Source organism: Ammodytes marinus (assembly GCF_949987685.1).
Source record: "Ammodytes marinus genome assembly, chromosome: 19".
In the NCBI taxonomy this organism is placed as follows: domain Eukaryota; kingdom Metazoa; phylum Chordata; class Actinopteri; order Uranoscopiformes; family Ammodytidae; genus Ammodytes; species Ammodytes marinus.
Genome location: NC_137223.1, coordinates 16,958,346 through 16,968,535, shown reverse-complemented (window position 1 = coordinate 16,968,535; position 10,190 = coordinate 16,958,346). Strand labels below are relative to the sequence as shown.

General features: G+C 41.0%; 1 protein-coding gene across 2 annotated transcripts; it reads left to right on the top strand.

The window, feature by feature from the left end:
• Window positions 1-1,012: 1,012 nt before the first annotated feature.
• Window positions 1,013-7,604, top strand: yy1b (YY1 transcription factor b). 2 transcript variants are annotated; one of them, XM_080048394.1, is made up of 5 exons: window positions 1,013-1,745; window positions 2,822-2,972; window positions 3,885-3,945; window positions 4,462-4,620; window positions 6,493-7,604. In XM_080048394.1, exons 1-5 carry the CDS (start codon window positions 1,154-1,156, stop codon window positions 6,673-6,675), a joined length of 1,146 nt encoding a protein of 381 aa, XP_079904520.1. In that variant the 5' UTR covers window positions 1,013-1,153; the 3' UTR covers window positions 6,676-7,604. The 2 variants fall into 2 exon arrangements, with proteins under 2 accessions (XP_079904520.1, XP_079904519.1); XM_080048393.1 differs by having other exon boundaries at window positions 2,810-2,972.
• Window positions 7,605-10,190: the final 2,586 nt, after the last annotated feature.

Below are 10,190 nucleotides of genomic sequence, written 5' to 3'. Positions count from 1 at the left end.
GCTTATAAGATTTAAGATTTAGTACAGACTTTTATTTGCTTGGTATTCATGATAGTGTTTGTTATAGTATGTGTATAAGTTAATATAATGTACATTTAATTAAACACCAATTCTTAGATTCAATTGTAGACGTTTGATGTGCTATTTATGCACAGCCTAGTGGTAACGTACTGTATTATTGAACTAAAACTGCATATTATCTACCTGAGGACTGTATTGGATGCAATTGGTTGAGACATGAAAGTAATAAGATGAAAATAAGTATTCCTTTGTATGACCTGAAATAGATTTTTTAAATGACCAGCTAATTTCCACAGCTCTCCTGTGAACACAATATCTGCCAGGTAAGCACTGCAAGGTACTTTATCAGTTAACAAAAACCTCTGATGCAATGCAATTCTCGGCATTACACCAGGAGATTTGCAAGGCAAAATTGATTCATCCCCATATTTGAGAAGAGAAACAGGAATCAAAAAATTCGTAGTGTTTAGGCTTTTATAAACTATCTATGGCTTGCAGTTGTGATGGACTGTTGAAAAGACTCAATCAAATTAAAAAAAAATCGTGAACAATTAAAAAGAAATCAGAATAAATACGTACATGGGCGCTGTTCAGGATAAGCCACTGTTAATGCTGCACCTATGATGGACATTTGTGGTTTGCAAATGTAGACACATTTTTTATTTGATTAATTAAACAAATATGTGTTTAAAATATGTATATGTGATTTAAAGTTCAAAAATAGTTGCAGCTCTAATTACTCAATAAGTATTATAATGTAATGTACTCGTTAAATCATACAGTACATATTCATAAAATATGATCAGATAACTGATTTGGGACAATATATAGGCCTAGCTAAAACACATGTCATAAATGTTTGGGAACCCCCCTAGCAGCAGCCATGGACATGTAAAGAAAAAAAAGCACCGGTTTGGCCTGGTTCACCAAAGTCTCGCGATGTTTCCGTATTGGAGAGCCTAGTGGCGACGAGAACTGGCGTGGCCGTGGAGAGAGTTGTTATCGAAGAAGAGGGAGACCACAGACAGATAGGAGCAGCGCTGGGGGTGTGTGAGTGTGTTTGAGAGGTCAAGAATTTAAAAAAGGGACACAATACGGTGTTAATGAAAGAGGCAAGCTGGCGGAATACAACATGGCATCCGGAGATACGCTGTACATTGAGACAGACGGCTCGGAGATGCCGGCCGAGATCGTGGAGCTTCACGAGATAGAGGTGGAAACTATACCGGTGGAGACTATCGAGACCACGGTGGTCGGCGAGGATGATGAGGACGACGAGACGGACGAAGAGACAGACGACGAAGACGACGACGGGCAGCCCATGATAGCGCTCCAGCCGCTTGGCACGGACGACCCACACTCTATGCACCACCATCACCACCACCACCACCACCAAGAGGTGATCCTGGTTCAGACCAGGGAGGAGGTGGTTGGTGGGGATGACTCGGACATGCACACAGACGGCGGCAGCGGGTACGAGGACCAGATCCTCATCCCGGTACCAGCTCCGGGAGTGGAGGACGAGTACATCGAGCAGACTCTAGTGACTGTGGCTGGGAAGAGCTCAGTGGGTCGGATGAAGCCGCGAGGCGGCACCGGAGGCAAGAAAGCGGGCAAAAAGAGCTACTTAGGTGGCACGGATACTGGCGGAAGAAAATGGGAACAGAAGCAGGTGCAAATAAAGACACTGGAGGGGGAGTTTTCTGTCACAATGTGGGCCTCGGGTAAGTAACGTTAGCCCCGCCGTGTCTTGTTTGTCGTTGTTAGCTGTTGCATGAGGCCTCGTTGCCAGGGCGTTGTCCTGCTGCACCAGACTAGTTCCTGGAGTTTGTCCGTTGCACCACGATGAGAAGCGAGAAATAATGCACGCTTTCGATGCAAACCCCTACCTGAACCACAGCGAAATGTTTTTGTTTTGAAGGGAGGCCATGTTTTAGGTGTTGCTGGGCGCCGCCATATTCCCCGAGACTAGAAAGTATGGCGGCGGCCCCGAAAAAATGGCGATAGTCGCGGCCAGGCAGACATGGCGGCGGTGCTAAAGTGGGGGAGATATAAAGGCAACCAATTGCGCGATATTTACTGGACGTAGAAACAGTTGTGAACGTGGTTCTGTACTGTAGCTGGTGTGGCGCCGGAGGGATTTGAAAAAAACACGTGAAAGTTTAATATGAGTGATATATTTGTGTGAGTCAGGGTATTTAGCATGTGCATGGTTTAGCATTTAGCTCAAACTGTCGTTAGTGGGAGTTCACCGGACCGCTCTGCGGCTGCGTCAGACTGTCTGCTGCCTCTGGGCGGCGTTAAAGCACTGTATTTACTATTCACTAGAAGGGTTATATCCATCATTCATTACCTAATATAAGATCGATTTATTTCCCAGAAAACTCTGGTTAACGTTTCTGGCGGAAGTTTTTGAGGACACAGCAGCAGAGAGCTTTAATGTTCACCCTGCTTGGCTGTTTTAAGAGGGTTTAGTTATTTATAATTTATTATATTTATATATCAGTTCTTAATTTACAGGAAGCTACTATTTATAGTGAATGTTCGAGTCCAAACGATGTTAGTTGTAGCACCCTTTTCAAGTTTTTCCCCAACATTTTCTGACTGCATGAAATGATGAGCTGTAGGAAATGAATAATGTGTGGAATAGGTCATTTTGCTATTAATGTAACTCCAAAGTGAAGTAGCCTAATTATGCGACTGGAGCAGATGTTTTAGCTCTTCCCCTCACGTGTTGCTAAGGAAACACCAATATGTTATCGGTTCAGTCTCTGTAATGTATTTCTAGATGACCATAAAGACATTGACCATGAGTCGGTGGTGGAGGAGCAGATCGTAGGGGAGAACTCTCCTCCGGATTACTCCGAGTACATGACGGGGAAGAAGCTGCCCCCTGGTGGAATCCCGGGGATAGACCTCTCAGACCCCAAACAGCTGGCCGAGTTTGCCAGGTGAGTGTGTTTGCGTGTCCGGGACCTATGTCTGCATGTCCTGTTCGAAAAATGTAAACACACCTGTTTCCTGAGAAAACAGTTGCAGAAGAATGTTATTAAAAGATAAACATCACTGTTAGATTGTAAAAAGATTGTAGATAAGAACTTCAACAGTCTATAATCTATCGGGCATAACGTCCATGTTCATTTTAAGTACTTTTTCATTATTATTTATTTATTTAGGCATGTATTCGTGTTTTTTAAACATTTTGTACAGGGAAATGAAGGGTAGAGAGTTCAATACTCACTTGAAATATTAGTGTGCAATCGAAATAATATAATACTGAAGTTTAAAAAAAATTGAGGCTTCTTGGTTTAAGCACAGGTGACAACCAAAGGAACTAAAAAAAAAATCCTCGATGTCAGTAAAACATTTAGACAGTTTAGCAACTGACAGTTAATTTGGCTAGTTTTAGTTATCTTGTCATTTAATCATATAGCATATATAAAAATGTGAAACATGTCCATGAGATTTATAATACAACCAAAGCTGAGCCATTTAAAAGGCTTGTTTTTTCAACGAGAAAAAACCCAAAGTCTTGAGGGGGAAAGCCTTATGTGGTGATTTAATATGGTTGTAAATTAAGCAAGTAACTGTTTCAGCTGCAGTAGCTTTGTAAGTGCAGGTAAGCTAAATGGTAAGCAGGCTTTTATTTATGTCAGTCCAGTAAATACTCACATAAGCGTCTATTGTAATCATCCACTGCATTAACTTCACAGAATTGTCACTTTTCCATGTGGAGGTGACAAGTTAGACATCTCTTTATTATAATCTGGTCTAGAAGAATAGAAGAGTGTCTGTAAAAAGGAGGATTTTGTGTTATGTGCCTGCCCTGCTTTTTGTTTACATGCATTTTTTTCTCTTAACAGGATGAAGCCCAGGAAAGTCAAAGAGGACGATGCTCCCCGCACGATAGCTTGTCCTCATAAAGTAAGCTTAACCACTTTGTCCTCGAAGGAACTGCTCATTCACTTTGCTTCAACACAACTTTATAGTCCCCACTAGGTTCATTGGCCTTGCTTTGTTGTTTTGTTGCTCTCTCTGTAATTGAACTTTTGAGTAAAGAGTATTTAAGAGAGGAGAAAGCACTTGAGTGAATTGATTTTCATGTATTTACAAGAACAATTAAGCCTTGTCTGAGCCTTACATGTTTTTCAAATGCAAAAGGCCTTCATTCTCTCTATTAGCAGTCTGCCATTGGAGCGTGAGATTAACTGTTTCTATAGCACCTCAGGGAAGAATACAGGAAACACCACTTGTTTTTTCAGTAACCTGATAACAGAAACATTTACAAAATGCTGAGGACACTTGACATTTATATGTGTACAAGGAAAGAAAATATGTTTTTGGTGCACCACTTTAGAGTTTACAGACTTGCTGCTGAGAAGCTTGCATTGCATGGCTTGATGTTTGTTAACACTGCACTGCACTGTGTTTGGTCCCCAGGGCTGCACAAAGATGTTCAGGGATAACTCGGCCATGAGGAAGCATCTCCACACCCACGGGCCCCGCGTGCACGTCTGCGCCGAGTGTGGCAAGGCGTTCGTCGAGAGCTCCAAACTCAAACGTCACCAACTTGTTCACACAGGGGAAAAACCCTTCCAGGTTAGATGTCTGGATTAACTTCCCACTCCAAAACACACACAGATCCACTTGCATTATAACATTTACATTTTAAGCACATGTGCCTATCCCAGTTTTAACCGAAATTCAATCGGAGCATTAAGGGATAATACATGATTTCTCATTTGTGGGTTCAAAATGATCAACGACCAAGCACCAATGCTACTAAAACTTTGTCATTGGTGGATAAACCAAAGGCCCCCATCTCACTGACTGGGAGCAATTCAACTCTTTGCTTCTTCTTTTTTTAAGGGAGACTATGCATGCTCAACATGTTCTCTCACTATTTATTCTCAGTAATTACTGAAATATTTAAATCAAATTATACATTTTGGCAGATATTTTTGACATGTAAATCAGTCCTTTTCAATTTACAGTCTTGCGCCCTTAACCCATTGATGACTATGGCAATCTAGGATGCATGTCCTTAATGCCTGAGGGTTTTCTGAAAAAATAGTACGAATTGTCAAGTCTACCAAAACCTTAATATCTAAGCCTGTGTAGCACTTAGAAACATGAAATAAAATACATTTAATAGTTAAGGTTCACAGGTTTTATTTAAACATGCTCCCTTAGCGCTTACAAACCAACACATTTTTCTAAAAATCGTCAAAATTAGATGGGGGAGAAAAAAAAAGAATAACTAATATAAAATATTTAAAAATAATGTGCTAAATGAGGTTATAATCCTGCTTCCTTTTAGCATGGATAGTAGTGACTGAGTGTGTAGTGGAGGGATAAAGATAGACAGATATAGGAAGGAGAAGATAGCTTTATTTTATTATTTAGTTCAGTTATCACTGGCACCATAAATCCGACTTCCCAGTACAACTGGAAAGCAGACTGACTCCTGCTGTTGGGAGCCGATCAGCTGGTCCAAAACGAAACTGAAACTTAACTATCGCCTGGCTGGGCTGAATTTGAGTTGGAGCAGCAAAATATAGCCTGAATTCTTAAATATTGTTAATAAATAGATGCAATGTGTTGTGTGATTTTCGTCAGTAGCCTATAGTAGACCTAGATTCTGCGCTCCAAACGCCACTAACCGTAATTTTTTTATTATTATTATTTTTATTTTTTATTTGATTGGCGTGATTTTCGGCAAACCACACAACATTTGGGTGGTCACGTGGTCTTAAAAAATCAACAAAACCCACCTCATGTGTATTTGAACCAATGACGGCGCATTCTATGCTGCGCACGCCATGAAAATTAGATAAAGTAACAATGCTGCGCGACGCAGCATCAGGCAGGAGATACAATGTGGCATCGCGCAGCAGCCGTCATCAATGGGTTAATAACTATTTCTCATGTCAAGCTCTCGGTTCTTGCTACATGCAGTTTACTTAATATTGACAGCTGAAGATTTACCATCACAACAGTCTTATTCATTTTGAAAAAAAGCAGGTCTATCATTTTTATCTGATAACTTCCAATCCGACGGCTGAAACTACAAATAGTATCCAGCATAGTTGCAGCTGCAATTTTGGCTAGCTTGTCTGCTACCTAACTAAGATAACGTTAACTTTATGTTTCGCTATGGGAGCCACAGTTTCTGGCGGACTTTTAAATGTTTCCATGTGACTCTGATGTGTTTGATGGCTACATACATAATATTGTCTTAAGAGACTGAGGTTAAGACGTCATGTCCTATGCGAAAACATCTGCATCCTCACCAACTTATGGAAAAAGAGAAACAATATTGGTATATAGCAGTGTGGCATGTCTTTGCTAAGCTGTGATTGGACAGGCTCTGTCTGGGGGGGGAATAGTCAGTTGAGCCCAGAAGTTTGATGTCACTTAGTGTTTGAATAACATGAAGACCAACTCCCCTGCTCCTCCCTTCTCTTTCAGTGTACCTTTGAAGGCTGCGGGAAAAGGTTTTCTCTGGACTTCAACCTGCGCACACACGTGCGGATCCACACTGGAGACCGGCCCTACGTCTGCCCTTTCGACGGCTGCAATAAGAAGTTTGCGCAGTCGACCAACCTAAAGTCTCACATCCTCACACACGCCAAAGCCAAAAATAACCAATGAGAACCCATTCACAAACATCGAGCCACACAGATGAGGGGGGAAAAAACATCTGAGCGGCACACACGAAGCCTCTTTTGAAGACGGAATAAATAGCTTGAGACTTATTGGTCCTTATGCGAAAATCTGACAGATGAAAAGACTAAAAAACACTGAAATTCAGCTAGTTTTCCTGTGTCCCCGTTTCGTCTGCTGTCATATTGGATGAGGAACACAGTGACTATTCCCCCAAGCCCCGGCCAACACAGTCCCTTTGTTTCTCCAATGGCACTTGGCTGCCAGAAGATGGAACTCATGGACAAACATCAGAGACTTATTTTTACCAGAGTGAGGAGAGAAGCAGCAATCTATTAGTATTTTTATTTTCTCACATAGCTTTTATTTTCCCCAAGTGTGCATATTGTACACGTGACTCAGGCTATGTTTAGTAAAAAAAAATTGTGATTCATTTTTTTTTTCTCCTGCATTATGAGATCGTACCTATGACTCAAAAGGGCCCCCGGCCTTGTGTGACCTGTTTCACATGTATGAGGAGTTTAAAAACACAGCTGTATGTTTGCATTTCCATACCCTCTTTTTCTTTGGTTGTATTTTTCTCTAACCACAAAATAACCTTGTATACTTGTATTGTATGGCTGTATTGAAATTACGTAGACATAGCTAGAGGTGTGATTTAAAGTGTTAACCAATTAAACTTTTAGTCATGAGTTGCTTTATATTTTCTATGAGCTGTCTTTACACACAGGAATGAGTAACATGAGCGTACTCGGCGCGTGCCTCAGTTGAAGTATCTGGAGCGTACATGGAATGGACTGCAAGACCATCACCTTCTTTGTTAGAATGTAATGTACAGACGTCAACCATTAACTTCCTTTGTTGATATTTACACCCATGTATCTCAACTGCCCACAATAAAATGGATCATTCCAAGCCTGTCGAAATATACAAAAGATTTTATTAGGTGCATGTTTCTGATTAACAAATTCCCTTTTCATATTTGGTCTGTTTTATTGTAATTGTTGACCGAACGTATTATTTAGCCTGCATGTTATCAATACCTTATGATGAGTACTTTTTTATGCTGAAGCAAGCAATATGTCAATCGATTAGTGATTAAGAAAAGTAAATCTCGGTGTCGGAAGTCATTTATTCAGAATTTATCAATTTTCATAAATGTGAGGATGTTCTGATATGACAGTAAACTAGTTTAAAAGTAGGTTTCACTTGAACACTAAAACCGGAAAGTTTCGTAAACTTTGGTCAAAGTGCAGATTTAGTAAAACTCTGTATTTCTGTATTCATAGGGAGGGACAAGGAAACTGGAAGTTTTTTAGAAAAGCTGGCGTCAGCAGAGATATTAATAGTCCTTCCAGACAGACGCTACAACACCTGCCGATGCCTGTCTGTCCATTCAGTAATCCATCACTGACCAAACAAAACATATTGGAAAATGTAATAAAAAAAAGCTAACAATGGTTGTCTATGTGAAACAAAGGATATGCAATACCACAAAATTAGGAGGCTGCAACTAACAATTATTTTCATTATGAAGTAATCTACTGACAATTTTCCTCAATTAATTCATTGTTTCCATGAGGTTCATTACAATTAAAGTGTCCAAGTGGGCATCTTTTAAATGGGCTGCTTTGTATACACAATATTCATTTTAGTAAGAAGACTAATAACGTATTCACCATTGAGTGTTTAAAAAAATAAATTATAGACATTTTGGCTTAAAAAGGACTCCCCTCAGCACCATTGTTGTCTCAATTTTTCTTGCGGTCAGTTAACACACCACAGGCTTCCAAAAGTGTGGGAAGAGACATTTTAAAATAGAAATTTGACTCAGTTTCACAGACTTTCTCAAAAGCTGCGTCAGCCCGGTGGAATTTCCTTTCCCTCCTTCTCGGTTCTCCACTCACAAGTTTCTGAGTTTCCACATAAGTCCCTTGCCCTCTTTCTGCTCAGCCAGCAGGATTAACAACAACTGTCTGCCTCAGCGTCCTGCTAAAACCCTGCTCTTTGGCCTGATCCTAGTCACCCTTCTGCTGACTCCGCACCAGCTCCTATTACTGCCCCCTTGTGGCACTAGACTCTCTAATGACTAAGCCCAGTGCTATCCATGGTGCTGATCCCCAGGCAGGGGGCTACAGCAACACAATGCAGCTGCTGTGTATTACAGTTGTTTTCGATCGCTAAACCACAGTGGGCACAACTAGAGTTACATGTGCAAAACTCTAACAACACTATGCACAACAGCAGTCCATGTGGACCAAACTCTAGCTTGTTTTTTATTGCTTTTCAAACACAATTTTCAAAACTCTACTCACTTATCTCATGGCTTAACCACAGCCTGCACAACACTGGATTTCCAGCACTTTGTTCAAATGCTAACACACTGCTGTCACAACTGTAAACCACACATTCAAAACAAAATGGATTTCATCCTAGTGCATTTCAAACACTGCAGATTGCAATTTCAACTGAAACACTAAGAAGGTGTCTTGTTTTAGACTTGTTCGAGAGGGAGCTGTGTTGCTTTGTGTTTTCTTGCGAGGAAGTAAATTGATTAAGAATGATTAAGCATTCTTCATCTCTTATTATGCTTTATAGAGTCCCAAACAGCTCAGTCTCTTTCTTGAAATTTAGAAACAGGACCCCCCCTCCCCCTTTTATTATTATTATTATTTATTTTTACCTCTACCTGGAGCCAACTTTGACTGGAGTGATGTCTCAGAGTAGGCTATATAATGGATGATTCCACTAGGGGTTCTTTGTCTTTTGTTTTTTTCTGAGGGAGCTTTTACTGGCGGCTTTTAGTTGTTCTGATTGACAAAAGCAGGGGAATAAATGCTCTACTTGCTATGCAGCTGAAGTCAGGCAAGCCTCCAACACCTGCTCTCTTTCAGATGCTTATTTCATTGTGGCCTCTCTCTCCCAGGAGTCATGGCACGTGTGTGTGTGTGTGTGTGTTTCCTCTTTTCTATTTTTAATTCAGTGCTGCATGTTTACCAGGGTGTGTTATTCCCTCTCTTGCTTCCTCGCTCTGCCCTGGACAAGTCTTGGCTCATTTGCAGCCAGGTGTCATCTCACCTTCAGCCTCTGCAACTGGATTTTCTTTCATTAGTTCTTCTTTCCTCTCTCTCTCTCTCTCTCTCTCTCTCTCTCTCTCTCTCTCTCTCTCTCTCTCTCTCTCTCTCTCTCTCTGCTGCTGCTACTGCACTGGGTGCGAGCAAACAAACAAACATACGAAGGTTTATCGCACTGAAGCATAGTGGACAAGCCCTCAGCATGAACATGCCCACGGTTGATGCACTACACCCTGTCATCCATCCATGAATGAAGACTAAATTTAGGAAGTAGTCCCTTACAGATCGACCCCAGTAGCATTCTGCGCTTCATTATTTATTTTACATTCATTAATAACACCCTTGCAGGGGATTTTACCCTCACTACTGCTTGTAGAATGCTGAGTAGCATAGGTGGTGCTGGATGTACTGTAAATAAATCCTGAGTTG